Here is a 21,986-nt window from a genome sequence, read left to right on the forward strand (position 1 = left end):
TGGTTTTAAAGACCATTTCTTGATTTTTTTGCATTATGCTTTGGTGGTTTTGTGACTTTTTTTTTTTTGTCTGTGAACATGTATTTGTTAAATTATATGAGATATTCATGTATCTGTTAAATCATATGAGATATTCATGTATCTATCTGTATACAACTAATTGCAGGTATGCTGCTACTAAACTGTGTCTTTGAGAAGAAATGAAGGAAAAGGAATAAATCATAGGCTTCAACTTAGAATTGATATAAAAAAAAAGGGATTGGTGATACTGCCTCTTAAAGAACATTGCATTGGAGTGTTGTCCGAGGAGCTGAGTGCAGATCTTTTGCTCCAAGCAGCAAGGTACACTTCAACCTTTTGTGTTCCAAACCAGATATATTTCGAGATAAATTACTTAAATCATCGATTAAAAATGCAATCTTCTTGAAGAACCAGGGCTGCACCGAATTGATAAATTTGTTGAACTTGGGTTGCTCTCAATGGCTGTTGCAAGACAGATATACATCTGAGACCATTCACATAGCTCTCAATCTTGGTGTAAATGTGAATATGCTCACTGGAAATCATACTTACTGATTATAAAAAAGGTTATTTTCTTCATTTATATGGTATATAGATCAAGCCTTGGCATATAGTTCATGGCAATTTGTTGGATTGTTGTCCCTATATGACCCCTGGCCCACCCCCTCTCCCTTTTTGTCTTGGCCAACAATTTGGCCAAATCACTCTCATTAGTGTTTTCTAACTTTATTATGCACTATATATATATATATTTGTATATGTATTTCTTAGTTTAACAAAAAGGGTATTGTGTGCACGGGTATGGTGTATACATGGTGGTGTTATATGTAATTTCAGGCGACTCATAAGGAAATTCTAGCTACAAAGCACGTAGGTCTGCCTCTCAATGCCTATATGCTATGCAATCTTGATCATGTGAAGCTTAACGCCATTGATTTGGCATGTGATATTTCTGTTTAGTTTTCACCATGTAGCAAGTTTCTTGGAGATGTGGTGTTTGCTGATTTTGCCCGTGTAGCCAATGACGAGGGCGCCATTTTGCCTGATATTCTCAGAGTCTGCCTTAACTTGGATTCAGGTGAACTATTTATTATAATTCTATCGTAAGAGATAACTATAGGTGGCAGAATGGGCGGGTTAGTTCAGTCGTGCTTAGTTATGCTGCTTATTTGCTCTTTTAGCTCCATCACTATGGCATAGAAGTCAGAAAGACACTAATTGGAATAACCAAATAAACAAATTAGAAACTAAGATGGTGTTTTAGCAAACTCTAAAAAAAACGTACTTAACTTTAAGCTGGTGCAGTTCTACTTACTTCAAACAAACCATTAATCCATAATCACTTAAATGTATGCATTAGCAGACACCCTAACTCCCAGGTACCATATCATATATCATCTATATAATAGCATGTCTATAAATAAATTGGGAGTTTGCACAGCAAAATAACTGGTATAGCGGGCAATTCTTTGTCATTGTTTTTTAGAAACTTTCTGCCTCTATCACTAACTAAATTGGAGTTTGCATTATGATAACAAATAAATAAAATCATAGATATATAGAGATACCCTTTCTTTATATAGTGGCAGTTGCAACTCCATGTAGCCCGTCACCAATTTTTGCAATGATTCGCTCTTACGTACAAAAGCCCAAGGTCTATGGCTAGGTTAGGATTGACATGGCCTACTCCAAAGTCTAAAGGTTTAGCCTAGAATCCTTTTCTTTCGTTTTTTTTTGTCTCGAATGAGTCTAATTTATTGTGTGTTTTTGTCCCGGCTGATGAATGGATGATGGACTCCAGTTCCGGTGGTTTACTGAGCTTAACTTGATGACACCGGAAAGAGGTAATTATTATGGAAATCAACAAGCTATTCTGGGGCTGGTACATACTTTTATATCATAATGATTACGAATTATTATTTAAATCTGTTATTCTTATTTATTTAGTTACATAATCTCCGGATCATATGTTTCATACCCTTTCTCTAGGGACTATTGAAATCAATAGCACCAAATCATGAAGTCTACTATGATGCTCAGCCGACCCTTCATAGCTTAGTATGTTAATCATGAGTATGTGATTATTTTGATGGATGTTAACTCCTAGCTCAAAGGGAGAAGTATTAAAAATTTTAGATTTAAGGTTTTTAGAATAGATATGGTTTTTGTTTTTGTGATGTATAATTGTTTGGTACCATTATTCAATACTACATACTGTGTATATGAATTTGTTTTAGTAATATTATTCGCCGTATACGTCTGTAGTTCTACTATATAAATACAATCCATGTGTTTTGTTCACATATTCATTTAACGTAAATGTATCGTCACATTTAACCACTGTTTTTTCAAAAATACGGCTTCAACGCGCGGGTACCCTTCTAGTTTCATCTAAACGAAGTTGAACTTTAAACTAAAATCATCAACGATTAATCAAAAATAAATATTTTAATTAAACATTTAATTAACCAAAAAACTATTTTACCACCCTTTTCATCTAAAGGAAGTTGAATTCTAAACTAAAATCATCAAACGATTAATAAAAATAAAATAGTAAAATTGATAATTTTAAGCAGTTTCTTTCTAGAATAACTGGAAAGATTTGTATAATGATAGACTAACATGAATAAATGATAATTTTACATACAAACAGATCTAACTAATTTTTTAAAGGTTAAAGCTATCAATATATAATAAGTTTTTTAAAAAGTACCGGAATTTTATTTTTTTTAGGTAGAGTAAGAGTAAGATTGTTCAAATATCAACCTTCTCTAATGCTGTATTTGTATGGGCCAATGTATTTTGCCACAAAAACCATTAAGCAAAAAAAATATCTTTACCTTTACTCTCTTATAAAAGAAATAGTTTTTTTTTTATTTTAAGTAATTTTACTTTTGAATTAAATTTGACTTTTTATATTTTGTCCTTAATAAATTATAATTTATACTATAAACTTTTATTTTAATAATTAACAATTTAAACCCTTATTTTTTAAAAATTTCTACTACCACTTGACATCACCACCATAAATAGTATCATCACTGACACCATTAGACCGTCTTCCCCAACACTGTTGCAGCATTGCGCGGTACCGTGCTCGCATTGGTGAGATTTTGTTAATTCCAACAGAAGATATGTCCTGTGTTGCTCCTTCCTTTTGCTTGGTTTTGAGATACTCAAACTCTTCAACCCCTTTATCCATTAATCCATAGGCATACAATACAATATATATGTACTTACTTTTTCTGTATCTATATATATCTCCAATTACATAATATAAAAATGGCTGCCACTTCTGCTCTTCTTTCCTCTCCATCTTCGCCCCTCCTGCCTTCCATTTCTCTTTACACTTCTTCCTTTTCGGTATCCTTTCTCCACCCTTAACACACACACACAATCTTTTTCTTCTTTTTCTACTAAAGTGCATTAATGTTATATTGTTTTTTACAGTCTTCATCATCTCAAACATTACATATCCGGATTGGGAACACTAATTATAATAATAATTCATTTCCTGTCACTACTACTCTTAACCAACCCAAAATAAGGTATTTTTTTATCTAAAGTTTTCAGCTTTTCACTTTCATATTATGTTTTTATATTTATTTTAGGGTTCTCTTAAGTTTCCACATTGGTTATGTTGTTTCTTCCCCCGTGTATATCTATAAGGAAAAGTGAGTATGAGGCTGTTATGCACCCAACAAACCCCTCACATACTAATAATAGCGATTAAAGGCCTGTTTGGATTAGCTCTTTAGGGGCAGCTTATTGCTTTTTTAGCAAATTTTCTTATTAATCCCAACTTTATCAAAATATAGTGGAAGTCGTAGTGTTTCGGTTAGCTATTTACTTTTTAACAAATCCAATGTTGAAAAGCTAATAACTATTAACTCGCTGTTAAAAAAAAAAAGCTTCTCAAAATTTTTGAGAATCTCATTGTAAGTCAAAATGAGCTTTCATAAGCTCCTAGAAAGCTAATAAGTATGAATTTTAGGTTAGGTTACGTTAGATTTTGGATTTCCCCCCCCCCCCCCCCCCCCCCCCCCAAGTATAAACGGATGTTCACGTAGGTAGTTATTTATAGTATGCAAAAGTCATAGCAGGTAGCGATTAAGTGTACACGAGTGTTTATATAGGTTATTTTGATTTCCCATTTTAAAAGTATTTAGAGGTGGGTAAAGTTTTAAATACCCACATAGACTTTTGTGAACTATGGTGGACATTAATGCGCAATTAATTGTTATCTTTGACATTAGCCCACGTTTATATATTATGTATATACATTCAGAAAGGCCTTCAGTTTAGAGGTTTTTTGCATTTGCTGATTATGGATTTTGATCATTTAAGGTTAGGATAGTGATATATGCTGAAATTCGTGTGAGAAAATTTATCTGACTTCCTAACTTTAGGCACCCAATTATTCGACTATCTAACTTGGAATTTGATTCTTCAACTTCCGATATTCACTTTGAATAGTGCACCTTGGGACAGACCTTCAACTGCGAAGACATATGAGTATGTGACTGACAGCATAGCTTAAGTAGTAGTGTTCCAAGTATAGTGGCTTTTCAAATGAGAACAAGACATAACGTGAGAACCATCAAATTATGTGCTAATTTGAATGTGAATATGTATCTGTATGTGAATGACATGTTCACTATTGAATTGAGTAATTAACACATTATTTGGTGGTTCTTACGTTTCTGGTAGTTCTTGTGTGAATCTGCATCTCAATTTATAAATATAGGAAACTAAACACCAGGGTTCCTATATGCATTGAAAGTGGTTTGCATGCTAAAAATGTGGGTTGAATGTGCCAACCATGGATGTGCCTAGAATATCGCATACTTATGTATGGCTAGTTAGCTTATGGTCTCATCATACAAACACTTTGAAGATGTAGGTTGTTGGTTATCAATAAATAAGGTTCTAATGCAGTGCGATCATAAACATATATAAAGAGTTGAAGACTACCTGGTTCTTTTATTTGGAAGTCTAAAAACCATATTCTAGGTTCATATGGTTCTTAATCTTTGTCCACCTTAAAATTGTGTTTTTAGATATTTAATTAGAGTGAACTATCTAAAATCTAAATGAAGTAAGCATTTGTATCATAGCATTGCTCTTCTTTTCACTAATTTGTGGATCTATTGATTCTTTAATCACCTATTTTGGATTTAATAAACAGGAGAAGTTTGGTATGTGCAGCCAGTCAAGATGCTGAAGAAGCCTTTAAAAAGACTGTGGAAGTTGATAGACTTATAGACTTGTTGAAGAATGCAAGTGACCAAGAAGTAAGGACACCTTTTGTACTTTATTTACATATTTATCGTTGCCTGTCTACTAATAACTTCTTGTTATATGTTCCTGGAAAACAGCTTCAAAAGCTTGTTCTAGAAAATATTCTTGCTTATAATGAGGGTTTCTGGATACGACTTGCTGCTAGAACAGACACCTGCAGATCAGATGATGATAAAGTACAGATTTCAAGTTCTCTTTTCAATTAATTAAAGCTCATTTAGATCTTGCCGTCTAATAAAATAAATTATATACGTTATGTATTTGCAGAAAGACTTGGAAGAATTGGCTTCATCGGTCATGACCATAGTTGAGCGTGTTGTGCACAAGACCAATGTATTGTTCTTTATCCATTTTTCTAGCATATTTACATACACATTCGTGGGTTCTTTACTTGTAGCATTGCATTAGGAAGGTAACTAGTTAATGTCCATCTTAGTTGCATTTTTCTCAAGCATCTTTAGATTTTTCCTGCCTCATCTTGTTACACATATCGCAGTTTTCTTCTTCCTGCAGGAGAAAATAGAGTCAGCTACCGACGTTCTGAAGGGAATTTTAAGACCTGTTGTCAGTGAAGTTGAAGAGATAAGTTGGCCTCCTCGGGATCCTAATGCCCTTGATCTCATGGAGAATGTATGGTTTGCTACAATCAACTTTTCCTCTTTCTGGACTTCTTTAATCAAAATAACATAGAGGTGGCAACTTTGATTTATTTATTCATAAATGAGTTGATTTGGGTTATATACTTATATTTTATCTCTAACATGTCAAAAAGGCCAAATAATTTACTAAATAGTGTACTAGGAGATGGATCAAAAGTTAACAAGGACACCCAAATTGTATCCCTGTGTATAAAACCTCCTAGACCGCTATTTGCAGTAGATTAGTTTAATATTTGTAAATATATAGTATTTGTAATCATGTTCAACACACTAATTAATAAATAATAATACTTGCAAAAGTGACAAGAAGGTGTTTCTAGCCAACCCAACCCACATTATACTAAAACTTACCTGTTTTAACCATTTCCCAGCTCACCAGCTGACCGATCCATCCAGATTTACCTTCTCTGAAATTATGTGACTTGCTTGAAATTGAAGAGTATTTTGGAAAAGTTTGAGGTGTATTTATGTACCTTTGAATTGTAATAGTAAGCTAAATAAGAAAAAGGTGTTTTTAGCCAATCCAACCCACTCTATGCAAATACGTACCTGTTTTAACCATTTCTCAACTCACCAACTGCCCGACCCATCCAGTTTTGCCTCTTCTGAAATTATGCTGTGAAAATTTGCTTGAATTATAGAGCACTCTGGAACAATATGAGAAGGTGTATCTATGTACTTTTTGAACCATAACTAAGCTAAAAGAGAGAAGGATGTTTCTAGCCAACAAGAAAAGAAGCCTATTTAAACCATTTCCCAACTCACCAACTTTCCGACCCATCCAGTTTGGCCTCCTCAAATTTTACGCTGTGCGACTTGCTTGAATTGAATTGCAATTTGGAACAATATGAGAAGGTGTATTTATGTACTTTTGAACCATGATAGTTAGCTATAATTTAGTCGCTATTTTTCAGGAAGTAAACCAAAGGGAGAAGGAAGGCCAATTAGATGAGGGATTTCTTTCAGAAGTCAGTGCACAACTACGGCAGGTGAAATTTGTTGATTGTGCTCAGTTGTGTGTTGTTTGCTTATTTATAGTCAGCCCTATCAATTTTTACTTATAATTATCTGGCATTTATCAGGGTTCTAATAATTGTTTGGCAAAGAATTTTCAGGCAAAGGAAGATGGGGATAAGCCAGGTCTAGAGGCTATGCTGCAAAAAGTGTTGCAACTTTATGCTTCGAGAGTCCTCTCAAAACGCAGTTATGCCAAGAAAGGTGATAGAGTTATAACAATTTCATATGAAGTTTTCTTAAGTCTGAGTTTGGTCACTGAAATACTGCATGAATTTGTTTATTTACTAAATCACAGGGAATGAAGTTTTAAAAGCTGAGCAGTGCCTTGAGGAAATTATCAAAGGTGCTAATGGCTCTTTTTTTTTATTCTCTGTGTGTACATCTGAAAAATATTTAGCTTTATTTGCAAGGGAAATTATTCGTTACATTGTAGTATGTTCTTTAATAAGGGATATCAATAAAGTTTTGGTTGAAGTATAACTTGTCAAACAATATACATGAGCAGTAAATACAGCCAATCTATTACACTTGGATCTTCTTTTGTCTCTTTGAACCAAATATTTGAGAAATTCACGAATGAGCAGTTTTATGTTTGTTGTTTTTTAATTAGCCTGATTTTAGTTTCATAAACATAGTAAAAACTTTTGAATCATGGCTAACTTAGCCTTCTTATGGTTTTGTTGAATTGACCTTTATAGACCAACTTCTCTTTTGTTGCAGCTCCAGAATCAGAATGGAATAATGCGTTGATCAATAATTTGAGTGTTGGTAAAGGAGATATCACACCAGATGAACTCTATGCTGTCATAAAGAAACGAAGAGAAAGAACATTGATTCGAACGGTTTGCACACCTACACTACTTAATCTTGTTTCATGTTAAAACCATCGGCATTGAGTTATCAGATTCCCTAATGCGTTTATTGTCCCTAATGCTGTAGGAGGGAGGTTCTTATCAGCAGCGTATCCTTATTGAGTTCTTAAAAGGCATTCAATCAAGAGCAGAAGAAATTGCCCAGGTTCTTCAAGGAAAGCCATGATTGATAGAAACTAAAAATCGGGTTTTAAGGTACTTCCTTCTCATGTGGATCATCTAATAAACTTGTTCCAACTCGATAGAAATTGAACCCGAAATGAATTGGGCAGTTGAATTAATATGAAGCAGCCCAGTCAATCCCAGGTTATACGTACATATGTCTAACTATGTGATCATAATTTTGTTACCTTATTCGTCTATTCGGCTAAACAAGAAACTTTTTCTTATGATAGTCTAAAGGGCATGAGCTTGACTGCTAGAAGCTTGAGTTCAGTTACTGGGATTTTGTAAATGTATTTAATACATATATAAATAGATAATTGTCACTAGAAGTACGGATTTATCTATTTTTCTTATAACTTCTTTTAAGAAAAAGAATATACGTAAAGGAAGGAAAAGACATGTATCAAAGTAGGATCCTCCATAAAATATTTTGTAGGGTCTCAATAAATATAGACAATCTGGCATTTCCCAATTACATTATTATTAGTACATCCATACTATATATTCAAAACCAATTATATGTATATGAATTCCAAAAATCAAGATTGACATACATTTTCTCTTTGTATTTGGTCCTACATAAAGTCATAATTGTGCTAATATTCAAACCATGATTGAGATATCAGAGTTTGTGTATAAGTTGACATTATTTTATTTTGATTGTTTTGTTGATTTTATTGTATAATTGGTTATGGGGTGAGTTTTTTTTAATTAGATTATTTGGGAAGGTTGAATTCCTTCCTTTTTTTTTAAAACTCAAATGTACGTGACTTAGCCGAGGTATTCGATGCCCATTCCTGAATTCTTCTTTGACTATCTCTTCTAAGGTTGTATATAGTGATATTCATATCCAAGACTTTTTTAAAGATCTAGGGATGTTGATTTTATAGCATATTAGATTTTAGATGTTAATGGGAACAAAGGGGGAGAAAATGGGAGTAGATTGAGTTGATTAGGAGAGTGGTTGGGAGTGACATTTAAATTCACATGCAATGTTCATAGTTATAAAGAAACATCATCTACTTCTATGGATCCACATGTACCCATCACCTTATTTATTTTCAAACAATCAAACTCCTCCAACTTTCTTTTATTTATTTCCCATTTGGACCACATTGTACATTCTTCTCTTGTAAAATAGATACAATTGTTAAAATTTTAATATTTTATGTTTGATACACATATCAACAAAAAAAATGAAGATACATATTAAGATTAAATTGAGGTGAAATTTCAAAATTCAAATACCAAAAGAAAGAAAGAATCCATTTTGTCATGATGTTCATATAAAGCATCCGGTGTGGAATGGTTTCATTACTGCTACCATGCGTGTAGTATCCTTGTATCCATATGACCATATAGCAGCAGGTGTGACCGTCACGGATGATGATCCTGGTGATGGTCATCACGTCGCAAAGGCAAGTGACAACATGAAAAAGTTGTGTGAGGGGTCGTTAGGCTGAAAGACTAACTTTAGGTGTGATGAGTATTCTTGTATCCTTTTACGAACATGTTTACCAGTGCAATACATATAATAACGTATTCAAATACTTAAAAGAGGGTCAATAAACTCGCATTGTTCTGGATTAGTAATGTGTTTTCTGAAGTATAGTTCATACCGTCATACAGTATTTTATTATTGTAGTACTTCAACGCTAACCAATTATGGGGGCCTAGTTCACTAACATATAAATTAAAGTAAAAAAAAAAAAGAGATAAGAGTGCAATGTTGATGGTACTTATCCCAAAGTCAAAAAATTAAGTCGAAACCAACAATAAGGGTGCAATGCAAATTATATATTGGTACTTATCCCAAAGTCGAAACATTAAGTCGAGTACACAAAATGTTGAGGTCTTAGATCTTTTTGGGTCTAAAACGATCGCCTAGTCTCGTAATACCGTTGAGCCACCTATGTCATCATATCTACCAATAAACTAAAACATGGTTATGATGTTCTTGAAACGACACGTGGCGTAATCCTTGATTGACACATGTCCTTTTATTTAATTATATTTTATTATTTAATTAGTTTTTTTTTATTGTATATAGATTTAATTTCCTTATTAGACTTAGAATTAAACTCTAATGCTTAACTTATAGATACAAAACACATTATAACGTTATTTGATTGATCGTTTTTGCATTAATACAAAACACATTATAGCTTTTTTTTCTTTCTCAATTCTTTAACTCTCATTACTTCTATTACTTATGATATTTTAATAACATGAAGATTTCAAAAAATTGAGTTTACGATCCAATATTACAAGACTATTTTTCGTCATTCTCTATGCTTACAAGTTTCAATTTTGATGTGATTTTAAAATTTTAAGGTAAATCCAAAACTTTAACTAAATATATATTATATTTATCATTACTGTTTACTATAACTTAGCTTCGATTATTGGTTTACTTTAACCACAATTTATTTCATACTTACAAATCATATATGAGACATATTCGAATTTCTTTATAATACAATTTATCTTAGTTGTTTTACCAATAAGGGTAGTGAGCAAGTTTAGGTTTAGAGGAATGATTCTTAGGAGTATTAGGACTAGTAAATTGATATTTAGGGATGGGGGGCTTTTTGTGTAATGTGACACTGTAACTGACTCACGTGTGAGGCCTTGCTGTATGCTCTTGGTCACTCGCATCTCCCATGGTTATCAAAATAAGTACAGTAATTAGCTGCATTAATTTATTTTATTGGTAGAAAGTTCAAGAATTGGATATAAAAAGTTAACATTTTAGTTTATGCATACAATAATTTATTAGTGATAATATTATCAAAATACATAAGTAAATAAATGAATAAGCAAAAGTATTATCTTATCAACAATTTATATTATCTAATAAAATAAACCACTCATTTTTTTTCCTGAAACTTTTTATATTTGAAAAATTAAAAATATCATTTTTCTTTATTCACTAATTTAAGAGAAGTGATATTCGTACCATTTATTTTGATTGATGTACCACAACTATGTATTACTGACTTGTACGGTCAGTTATACAATTTCTACATTGTGGTACAACAACAACAGGACCCAATCCCTGCGCGGGGTATGGGGGAGGTAAACTGTAGACAGTCTTACCTTTACACAAAGATAGAGAGACTGCTTCCAAAGGGACCTCCGGTCACAAAGGAGTGCAAGACGGAAAATGAGAAATGTTTAGGAAATCATACCTGTCTGCCGAGAATCTGAAAAGCACAAATACCTGTCCGCTGGGTCCGGCTACTATGCGGGTCGAACGTTTATCAATCATGCGTCCTACCGATATCTTAGAAACATGTTTGACAATACAAATACCAATACGAAAGCAACCATATTGGGCATATTAAACAACATAAACGTAGCAAACTACTACCTAACTCGAACAAGTAGTGGGAAACAGCCAAGACAAACATACATATAAATAAGAAAAGACAAAACCTGAAAAGATCCCGATTGAGCCAAGGCAGTAATTTCTACATTGTGGTACATTAATCAAAATTGGTGGTACGAATATCACTTTCCCTAGTTTAAACATCTCCATCTATACCTATAATACCATTAATTAAATAATTTACAGTATAGATCCAACACTTAAAAATAACTACAATACTGCATTTAACATCAACTACTTTTACATTGACGTAATGACCTGTGAATGTAGTGAACTATAACAGAATGTCTATGTCATGTATTAATCTAATCGAGGTTTATGTTATGTAACGAACTTACCAAACCTATCTAAGTGATGCATGTTACCGGGTAATCTACAGGTAGACGGTTATCATCAATTTTTTAAAAACTTTTATGGCTAAATACATAAAAATTTAACATAATAATATAGTAAATCATCATCCCCATCCTCGACATCACCACTTCAACCCCCCTCCCATTTTCTTACAAGAAATGATGATACAAGACCTCACAACAAAGACGATCAAAAAGGGGCTCCATTATCTGTTCCGGTAGTATGGCCTATATATCGTGAAAGATTGAATCTTTTTTCTCCCAGCAAACCCTAATGGTGGGTTGTGAATGGCGACGGCCAGAATGGCAGAGTTGGTCGGAAAACATAAACCCACAAGATGATGATGATACCAGCTTCAAAACTACCACCAACGTTTGTGTAATTTTATGAGAATGCGATTTTAATTTTTGAGATCTTTGATTTTTTGGGTATACGAATGTGTTAGGGTTGATCCGAAAAATTGGGAAGTAGGTGGCGGTCGAAAGATTCGAAGGTGTTTACAGTTTTTATATAATTACAGAACTTATATACATATATGTTTTCATAACTTATATCTATATGTTAAATAAATTAATTAATTATTAAGATTAAAAAATAAAGGGAAAAAAAATTGATGACCTGCTTTAGGCTGTAACATGCATCACTTAGACAGTTTTGGTTAGTTCGTTACATAATATAGACCATTCGATTAGATCAATACATAACATAAACATTTTGACATAGTTTAATACATCAACAGGTCATTAGCCCTTTTACATTTACCATCATCGTCGCCCCCATCACCGTCCCTGCCTCCCCCACCATCGCCACCACCACCACCTCCGCCATCACTACCCTACCGCCACCGTATTGCGCAGAATTAAGTCTATTAAAATTATAATTACTCCGGTGTTCCCAAAAAAAATTAATAAAAACTGAAGAGTGATTTATAAGCATGTGCTATAATGCATTAAACTACCTGGATTTTTTGTACACCCAGACATGAGTCAACTACGTACACAACACAGTTAATATTAATGAATACAACATAAATGGAGACTTAATAAGCAAACAAATACATTATTAAAATCAACTTGCATGATTCTGTTGTTTTATTTAAGTTTTGTATATTTTGATATTTTCAAACACATCTCAATTGATATTATTAACATTTATTTTAAGAAATGCGACTTTCTTGACTAAACTCGTGTGTAGAGCTAATTAATTAAACGTATTATTGCTCGCCTTATGATAGGATCGAGTTTTTTGGCAAATAAGAGAATGCTCGTATTCACCTAAAAGTTATTAAGCCTCATTCTTGGCTTCTGAAGGAGATAATTAAAGAAGTTAGTTGGGTTAAAAAGTTGTGAGGCATCAGGCATCTCACGGTTTTGTTTAGCTCTTTTTACTCAGGTCAAAATAATCTTTATAACCAAGTGTCAAAGATACTCATAGTTATGCTTGGTTAGATGCTAATTAATTAGACCAAATGAGTGATGGAAATAGTAATATAGTTTTCATTTGTTTATTGCTAAAAGTATATGTGATGACTGATGAGTACTTCAAATTTTACAGTACTCAAACCCGTTTAACTTTTATTGATAAAAATGTTTATAACTAACTTCACAAACGTAGCGGGAAACAAAAAAAACATTTATTTGAGAAAAAATAAAAGGTGCTGTAAAGGGTTCATTCATTCATGATTTTGTTTCACTTTTCATTCCCACTACATTGGTGATGTGATGTCTTTCTTTGTCTTATAAAAGTTACGAGTAAAATATATATGAAGTTAAAACTCTTGCAATTGTGAAACCAATAATGTGGATGGTCAATTACTCAATACTCATATACCCGATCTGTTAATTCACTTTGTTTATCTTTTAACCTTGTTAAAGCACATTAAATAGTGGTGAAACGTAAGAAAAAATAAAGGAATTCTAGTAATGACATGTTTTCTGTGTATACTTTTTACATTTTGAAAGCAATATTCATATTTTAACATATCAATGTAGATAATATTGCCTAAAATATGTGTCAGTATTGTAACTCTTCCTTTTTCACCCCACAATAGTTAACATTGTCTGATATTCCAATTCATAATGTATTTTCTTTTTTTTTTTAGAACTTTTTATGAATATCTTAACTTCACGGTAAGCTCATGTCGATAACATTTCTTTCTAACGTTAAAAAAAAGAAAATCATTGAGTTATGATCCTTAAAAAATTTGATCGCTAGCTTGTTGTCGTTCTCTCTTTCTATTTTTAAAATTTTTAAATTTACATTACTAAATTACCAATGGTGTCTTGATTATAATTTACTTACAAAAAAAGAAGAAAAAAAAAGCTGTTTTAGAAAGACTGTCACAACTATTGTACAATAATTATAATTTAATTATTTATTAATAAACAAACAAGGATATTACTCCGCATGAAGAATCGATCTATACAAATGTTTGGAAAGATGGGAGCACACACTGTTACCCAAAAAGTAAAGAAAAAAAAGTATTGCGATGGACAAGAAAATTAATTAAAAAGTAATTTTGTTGAGGTATAACATGCATTATATTAACCGGGTTTGCGTTAAAGATCTCCCCCGAATGCCTATTTCAAATGCCCGATGAAAAGAAACTCTTTACTAATCCGTCCGAAAGCACGTCGATTAATAAGGGTAAACATTGCCTCCTCATACTTGAACCTAGGTATACCCAAGCCAAACTTTCATTGAGAGACCTCCTATGCCCATTCCAAAACTTGAACACTAGACTTCACGAATAGAGAAATGTCCTTTCAACCAGTGAGCTAATACTCATGAACCGTTCTTCTTTAACTAAAGGGGGAAAAAGTAATTCTATTGATATTTTTTATTTTCCTTTTCTTATTACAATATTTTTTATGTTACTTATATTTAGTTTTATCTTGAATAGTAGTTTATAAGCAACTTGTGTATTTAAATCAAAAACAAATCTATTAACTTATAAATAGAGAACTTAAAATTTTAGGAAGTGATAAAAATACAACAAGTTTTAAACATTTACAACAATGTATGCTTTATTCAGTTATACACTGTACAGTTATGCATGTACATTTGTTGTAAATGACTAATAATTATTATAAATGGCTAATAATTGTTGTAAAGGTTAAAATGTAAATTGTTCTATATCGTATGATTATAGATATATCAAAAGTGCACGAGTTGAAGTTGATTTTTTTATATATATAATAGAGTAATTGATACATATCTTATAATGTATCATTTTCTTCATTGGAACAAGAACAAACACCAATCTGAAATTGATTATTCTTTCTATAGTAATCCCTTTTCAACGTTGATCTCGTAAAGAATGTTGAAATGTTATATGTATATTCTTGACTCCTTTATGTGATATTTGGTAATGTCTTTTTTTTCCAAACCAATCCCCGAGAACGAATACGGACTTACCTCTTAACTATATTGCATACGAACGAGTTTACTGTCCGATAGTGTGTAGTAGTGAGTTTCTAGGTATTTTTAGTTTATAACTTTTATAACTCGGATTTAGCACATCAGACATAAATGATCTTTTCCTTTCAAAGTAATAAAAATTTCTCATGGATGAGTTTAAATTGTATATATATTTGGTAAGGAGTCTTTATGCTAGACTTTTTGATATTCGTAAACAATTTATTTATACCTTTCAAAAAAAAAATCATAATCAAATTGTAAGGTAAGTTATTAGGTTGAATTTATATGAGAATACATAACTTTTTTTAACAAATAAAAAACATAATGTATTTATTAAAAAATAAGGAAAATGCTAAACAAAACCCTTATAACTTTACTTAACATGTATAAAAAAATTGTATATTTTCATATTAAAAGTCTAACATTGAATTTTATGATAAGTATACAACTAATTAATACACCTTAATGAAAACACTTCATTTAGATTATCAAAAAATAAAAGTGAAGAATAACGTTTAAAATTTAGTCAAAGAATAAATTAGTAATTAATTTAGTTTGAAAATGGCAATGAGAATTCCAAGATGAATGGTTAAATGTACTCATTTATATGTCTCTTTCTATAATTCAAAAATTACTCTCTTGTCATCTTCCCACTTCATATTCTTCTCCTTCCTTCTCTCTATACAAACCACACACACAGACACACACATTTACACACATTTCTACTTTAATTTAAACTTTAAACTGTTTCTCTCACTTTCTTCAAGGCTTCTTGTTGGCAGTGTTGTTGTTTCAAGGTAAACACACCACCCAGACACACATCTATTCAATTATCTCTTTCACTCTTTTTATAGTTACATTCAAACTATCATATCATCACTTCATTATATAGATCTCACATACAAGTACTAGTTACATTTTTCACGGTGAGATCATCTTTTCAATTCTTTTTTAGTTTATATAAAACGATATATATTTTTTTGTAATTTAAAACATGGGTCTTGTGTATAATTTTGTTTAAGTTTGTGGGTCTTGATTTGTTTGTGAAACAGGCATAAAAAGTTAACTTTTTTATGTATATTTTGTATATGTATGTAAGATGGTCCTGCTCTTTTTGAATCACTTTGTTGTTGTAGTATTGTGTGGTCAGTTGCACATTTGTTGACTATGTAACCAAAATTGTATTATTATGATGTCTTATTTGCAATAAAAGTTCCAACTTTCTTGAACCTAACTAAGTTTTGCCATCTTTCTGCAGTATTAAAGATTACAAGATCAAGATCTGTTACAAAATCTTTAATTTTTACACCAGTATATCTTTCAAGCATATAAATGCCAAGATCAAGGTTGGTAGCAACAGTAAATTTCGTTAAATCTGTTTTTTTTTTAATTTTAAAAAAACTGTAACTAATTTAAAAAAGACACTAACTTATTTAATGAACAGGGGTTCAGAAATGGCTCAAAGGGTATCAACAAGAGGCCCAGCACCACTAAGAACATCAAGCTCTGACTCTGACCCATTACACCACAGGCCCATGACTGACCGGAGCCCAAAACTAGGTGACAGGCGGTCACCAAGGAGTGCACATTCTGAGCCACTAAACCAGAAGAAACTTGGGACTCGAATTGCAGGGTTGGAGACTCAACTTGAGCAAGCTCAAGGTGAGCTCAAAATTCTTAAAGATCAGTTAGCTTCAGCTGAGGCTGCTAAGAAAGAAGCTCAAAAGGAACTTGAGAAAAGGACTACTAAACCGGCTGTTTCTAGCCCGGTTCCGGTTCAAGATACTCGGTCTTCACCTAGCGAAAACCGGGTTCTTGACAATGAGAACAGTCAAGAAAATGAAACCCCAGATGAGAATCAGAAGGAAACTGATGTTTTTGAAGTCCCAGTTGAAATAGTTAGCTTGGAACCAAAAGTTGAAAGAATTGAACTTTCTGATGAGAGTAAGGTCAAAGTCAAAGGCAATGACTTGCCAGGGTCACCCGAAAAGCCTAGTGTGAATGAGGTGTTGAATTCTAAGGATGAAGAAATATGTTCGTTGAAAGTGAAAATTGAAGAGAATGAAAAGGCACTAGAAGTTTTCGGGCTAGAAAACGAGGGATTAAAAAGTAAGTTAAGTGAAGCTAATGTGGTGATAACTTCAGCTAAGGCGAAAGAAGAGATAATGAATCAAAAGCTGACCCAAATTGAGGAAGAGTTCAAAAAGAGCAAAAAAGATGGGATACAATTGAAGGAAAAGTTGCAAGAAGTTGAAGTAGCAAAAGAGATATTGGAAACGGAAATGAAGAAGCTAAGAGTACAAACTGAGCAGTGGCGTAAGGCTGCAGACGCTGCAGCAGCCATTTTATCGGGCGGGGTGGAAATGGGCGAGGGAAGGAGGGTTTCGGAAAGGTGTGGTTCAATGGAGAAGCATTATGGAGGTGTGTATGATGGGTACAACGGGTTTGTGGGGTCGCCGGGAATGGGAGACGAGTCGGATGATGGATTTGGGAATGGGAAAAGAAAGGGGAGTGGGATTAGGATGTTTGGTGATCTGTGGAAAAAGAAGGGACAGAAGTAGAGAGATTAGGTTTAGGAAGTTTACGTTTTATGTTTTGTGAGTTATGGATTTGTTCTAAAAATCTGTGTTTTTTACTCTTCACTTTGCAGTTTGAATGTTATAATTTGATCATCATCATCATCTTAGAATGATGTATTTTTAACTATGTTATGTTGCATCTATGTGACCATGTTCAAAAGAAAGTTTCCTTAGAATCGGTTGTAATTGAGCAATTACTATGATAAACAAAAGCCAAATTCTATTCGCAAATAGAGGCAGCTTCCATACATTATTAAAACCTTAGTGAAAAATCAATGAAAAAGAAAAAGATTCCGTTGCCGGGACTTGAACCCGGGTCTCTCGGGTGAGAGCCGAGTATCCTAACCAACTAGACTACAACGGACTTCCGAAATAACAAGTCCTCACTGGATTTAAGAAAGAATCCAAAAATTCGTTTTAAACTTTTAAGAAGCTACTTTCTGAGTTGAATTAGAGAAATTTTCAAATGAAATATTATGTCAGTCAGAAAAGAAAATAACTACAAAATTTAACAGACAACTATACGTTACCAATCTACTAGTATTGGTCTAAGTTAAGATCATCTTAACATGGGCATTTTACTTGTTTAAGAACCCATTTTTCTATTAAAGACATTATCGGATGATAAACTAGTTCAAATGTATATTAAACAGTTTGAGTATAGCATAGATGATCAATTTGTTATCTTCATACATACTTGCACTTCAGGTACATACTATAGGATGCAAATAATATTTTCTCCAACTGAGATACCGGTGGACAACATTCAACACATGCAAATACACGTGATAATATAACGTTTAAAGAAAATCGGCTTATATAAACAAACATCAGATAATTTCGAGATTGTCATAACAGTTTAGAAAGAATTTTTACGATAATAGGGTTGATCTACCCCGAGTGAGAATATATTGATAAACAAAAATAACCGGCGACATGGCTCAATGCAAAAAGCAAAACAAAACAACCAAGCCTAAAGGCGGATGACATGCCATCTCCAATCTATATAGACACTAAAACATTTTAACGACTAGAAGTTCAGTAAGAATTTCATCATATTGTGACTTTAAAAACCTGCAAGAACCATAAAGACAAGGCAGGTATAAACCAGTGAACCCTCATCAAAAATAACATTAGTGTCAAGAACCAGGGTTTCAAAATGTGTAACTTAGGGCCAATGGGTTGTGTTGAATCGCGAGTAGCAAGTCCTTTTTTGTCAAACTTTGTTTTGAATTTTTCAAATTACTAACATAGCAAAGCATTATTTAATAATTTTGACCAATTAGTAGTATATAATTTAATTGAATATATCAATCCAGGAGGTTAAAAACACCGAAATATCACTTTAAGGAACTTCCAACCAGCTTATAACCGTTTGACTAATGACTAACTGAAAAGAAGACGTTAGCCAAATCGACCCTTCCCAATTATATGGGTTGAAATTGACACCACCAAAGGAAGAACAATCATGAACCACCCACAGGAATCCTTTACTTGAAGTCAATGAACCAAATTTAACATATAAAATGCATAATCTGAATCATGGCTTTCTTATCATTGTTAAAATAATAACACATGGGCTGCAATAGACAGACAACTCAAGCTCAGATTAGCCATTAAAAGCCATAATGCCAACCGTTCCTACAAGGTATTTTATGAAGCGGATACTTTTTAAAAAAATCATAAATCTACCTGCAAAATCTTACTCAAAGCATTTGATGGTGCAAAATCCTGAAGATGCAAGTCCCCTTTTTCATAATCAGCAATCAGTTCTTCGTAACCTGTAAATATAAGTATCCATAACCAGCAGTCACTACTCTGCTCGTGAAATAATTTCATCAAAAGACCAAAGGAACTCTAAATTATCTAAATTCATTTCATCGGCCTTCCAAATCCTCCATGACACTTATAAATTAGAACTTTGTTTATCATGCATCTTCTGAGTGTGTGGATTGGGGTCCTTTAGGTTCCACCTTCAGAATGTCGTCAACTGTCCTACCGGTATATTCAGTAATCACTTTAATGTATGGAAAATCAGCCTCCTCAAGCTCCTTGCATGCTTCTTCAAACTTACCAATTAATGTCCCATCATAACCTTCCATGTCCTCGAGTGGAAACTTTGTCTCCTAAATCTCCCGAATGACTTGCTGACGACCTAGCTGGAAGGCAAGCTTCTTGACCTTAGATAAAGGCACGTTGTACTCGTGACTACGATGAAGTTTTTTAACAACATGGGGCACCACTTCTGATAAAACTAACCTCCGACTATTCAAGGCCGCGTTCTTGCTTCTGACAGACTGAGCATTGTGCTTCTTGAGAGCTTCCTGGAATAATATAAGCTTATTTTCCCTCTCGGCGGCATCCTCAAGTTGTTCCTTCAGATGCGCAATTTCCTTATCCTTCATTTCATCTGCAACGAGTTTCTGCTTTAGACTCTGAATCTCTTTCTCCTTCTCAGCTATACCTTTATCCCTGTTTAATAAATCTGAGGTAACCTTGGCATTTCCAGAGTCACAATGTATCAGCTCACTTGCCATATCCTTAAGCTTGGCAACACTCTCCAAAGCTTCACCTTCCAGCTTCTTCCGTACCTCCCGGGCATTCTCCATTGAGGTAGTTAGAAGCTTTGTAAGTTCTCCAATCGTCTTGGCCTGCTGCTCAATGGTGGCTGCATCTTTAGCTGTTTTTTCCTCCATCTTCCCCAAACGCTCACGGTAAAGACAAACATCCCCAGTCAACTTACGTATCCTGCTGGCTCCTTCCGACACAAAACACAATGGTTCGCCTCCAATCTCATCAAGTTTACTTGCTAGTTCCACATTCGTAATCTTCGCTATCTTTTGAGCCCTGCCAGGAGTACTAACATGCTCTAGGAGCTCTCGTCGTGGCGTAACCTCATTGGTAACATCCTTATTGGGGATGACATGGTCAAAACCACCCTCAACTTCAGCAAAGTTAGAATTATTGTCAAGGTTCCCAAATGCATTGTCTAAATCAATAGCTTCATCAGCTTGACGTTCCTGCGCCTCCAGTCTTTTACCCACATCACCAGCTTCCGAATGGTTTGCTTCAGCACTAGATGCACCTTTGGTACGACTATGGTTAGCAACAATTTTCCTCGGAATTTCCTGCTGAGGCGCCACTTTTTCAACTGGAATGAACACCTCCTCCGCATCCAAAAACGTGATCTTGTTTTTCTTGGATGAAGTAACACACTCCAGATCATCCCTCTCAGCCAACTTAGCCTTAAGTTGCTTAACCTCATCTTCCAAACTCTGCTTTTCACGAGCAAGGTTAGATGTGAGGGAAGGAACAATCTTTGGATGCTTGTGTAAAGAACCAACAAGATCCTCCCCATGTCTCTTCTCACCAGGAGCCGGAGAATCACCAGCTGTGTAAACATGCCGTCGTTACCAGTGGCATTAGCATCCTGAGGAGCCATATCATGAAGAGGAGAATAGTCGCCTGTGTAAACGTACATAACAAAGCATTACAAATAAAAACAAAAAATACAGCTTATTAAAGCATAAGTGTGGCCCATGAGAAAGAAATAAGAAGTTACCATAAGAACGGGAGCATTGTGAAGCCTTCCCGCCATTTGAGTTAATAGGGGAGCCTGGTCCGAAGAAAAGGATAGCCTCTTAGACACATCTCTGTCCGAAGTGGAAACATGTCGCTGAGAACCCTCTGCAACTATCCTGCCAGCCTCATCTCTAATGGTCTGCCCATTACGGGCCACTATCTCAAATTCATCAAAATCAATCCTCAAACCCTCAAGCAGACTCATCGCTGCAACAAGCAACAAAAGTTAAAAAAAATAACAAGACATTTAAGTTAGCAGTAAAGGGGGAGAAGAGCAGAGAAGGAATCGTACGCTTTTTCGTAGATTTCTTCATTAGGATAGGAACAATATCTCCTTCCCAATCCTTACTAACCTCAGCCAAAACCAAAATACCTTCATGCTGCACGTAACTCCTATATTGGGCGGAGACTTTCCTAATTGCCTCAAAATACTTAGAGTTGATCAAATGTTGTGTAGGCAAGGCGTTAACTTTCTTATTGATCCTAGTATTTTCCACCTTATTGCTAAGATCTCTCCATTCAAGCAAAGCAACCTTATCGGTAGGGATAAACGTGGCATCAACAAAAAAGAAGTCAAAACACCAAAGCTTAATTTTACTGGGAGCACCAATTATCAATGGCAGAC

At 33.8% G+C, this 21,986-nt stretch overlaps 2 protein-coding genes, 1 long non-coding RNA gene and 1 other non-coding gene across 5 annotated transcripts; 3 read left to right on the plus strand and 1 right to left on the minus strand.

Moving 5' to 3' along the window:
• Window positions 1-1,134: 1,134 nt before the first annotated feature.
• Window positions 1,135-2,275, plus strand: LOC122594811. The gene is made up of 2 exons (XR_006323108.1): window positions 1,135-1,865; window positions 2,011-2,275. It is a non-coding gene; the product is annotated as an uncharacterized LOC122594811 (long non-coding RNA).
• Window positions 2,276-3,230: 955 nt separating this feature from the next.
• On the plus strand, window positions 3,231-8,361 carry LOC122595889. Its single transcript, XM_043768360.1, has 11 exons — window positions 3,231-3,384; window positions 3,472-3,569; window positions 5,210-5,315; window positions 5,400-5,498; window positions 5,590-5,655; window positions 5,836-5,952; window positions 6,896-6,970; window positions 7,097-7,199; window positions 7,294-7,341; window positions 7,719-7,840; window positions 7,938-8,361. Exons 1-11 carry the CDS (start codon window positions 3,304-3,306, stop codon window positions 8,034-8,036), a joined length of 1,014 nt encoding a protein of 337 aa, XP_043624295.1. The 5' UTR covers window positions 3,231-3,303; the 3' UTR covers window positions 8,037-8,361.
• A 7,489-nt stretch (window positions 8,362-15,850) lies between these two features.
• Window positions 15,851-17,952, plus strand: LOC122596466 (interactor of constitutive active ROPs 4-like). Of its 2 annotated transcripts, none has more exons than XM_043769046.1 (3): window positions 15,851-15,997; window positions 16,459-16,546; window positions 16,645-17,952. In XM_043769046.1, exons 2-3 carry the CDS (start codon window positions 16,533-16,535, stop codon window positions 17,759-17,761), a joined length of 1,131 nt encoding a protein of 376 aa, XP_043624981.1. In that variant the 5' UTR covers window positions 15,851-15,997; window positions 16,459-16,532; the 3' UTR covers window positions 17,762-17,952. The 2 variants fall into 2 exon arrangements, with proteins under 2 accessions (XP_043624981.1, XP_043624982.1); XM_043769047.1 differs by lacking the exon at window positions 15,851-15,997 and adding an exon at window positions 16,025-16,126.
• Window positions 17,953-18,070: 118 nt separating this feature from the next.
• TRNAE-CUC lies at window positions 18,071-18,143 on the minus strand. The gene has a single exon. It is a non-coding gene; the product is annotated as a tRNA-Glu (tRNA).
• Between the last annotated feature and the right edge of the window lie 3,843 nt (window positions 18,144-21,986).

The sequence above is a fragment of the Erigeron canadensis genome, chromosome 4 (assembly GCF_010389155.1).
Source record: "Erigeron canadensis isolate Cc75 chromosome 4, C_canadensis_v1, whole genome shotgun sequence".
Lineage (NCBI taxonomy): Eukaryota > Viridiplantae > Streptophyta > Magnoliopsida > Asterales > Asteraceae > Erigeron > Erigeron canadensis.

Coding starts and splice junctions, on each gene's coding strand:
- LOC122595889 (XM_043768360.1), top strand. CDS start 3,304: ATGGCTGCCACTTCTGCTCTTCTTTCCTCTCCATCTTCGCCCCTCCTG. Junction 3,385..3,471: donor TTTACACTTCTTCCTTTTCG/GTATCCTTTCTC, acceptor TGTTTTTTACAG/TCTTCATCATCTCAAACATT. Junction 5,499..5,589: donor GCAGATCAGATGATGATAAA/GTACAGATTTCA, acceptor ATGTATTTGCAG/AAAGACTTGGAAGAATTGGC.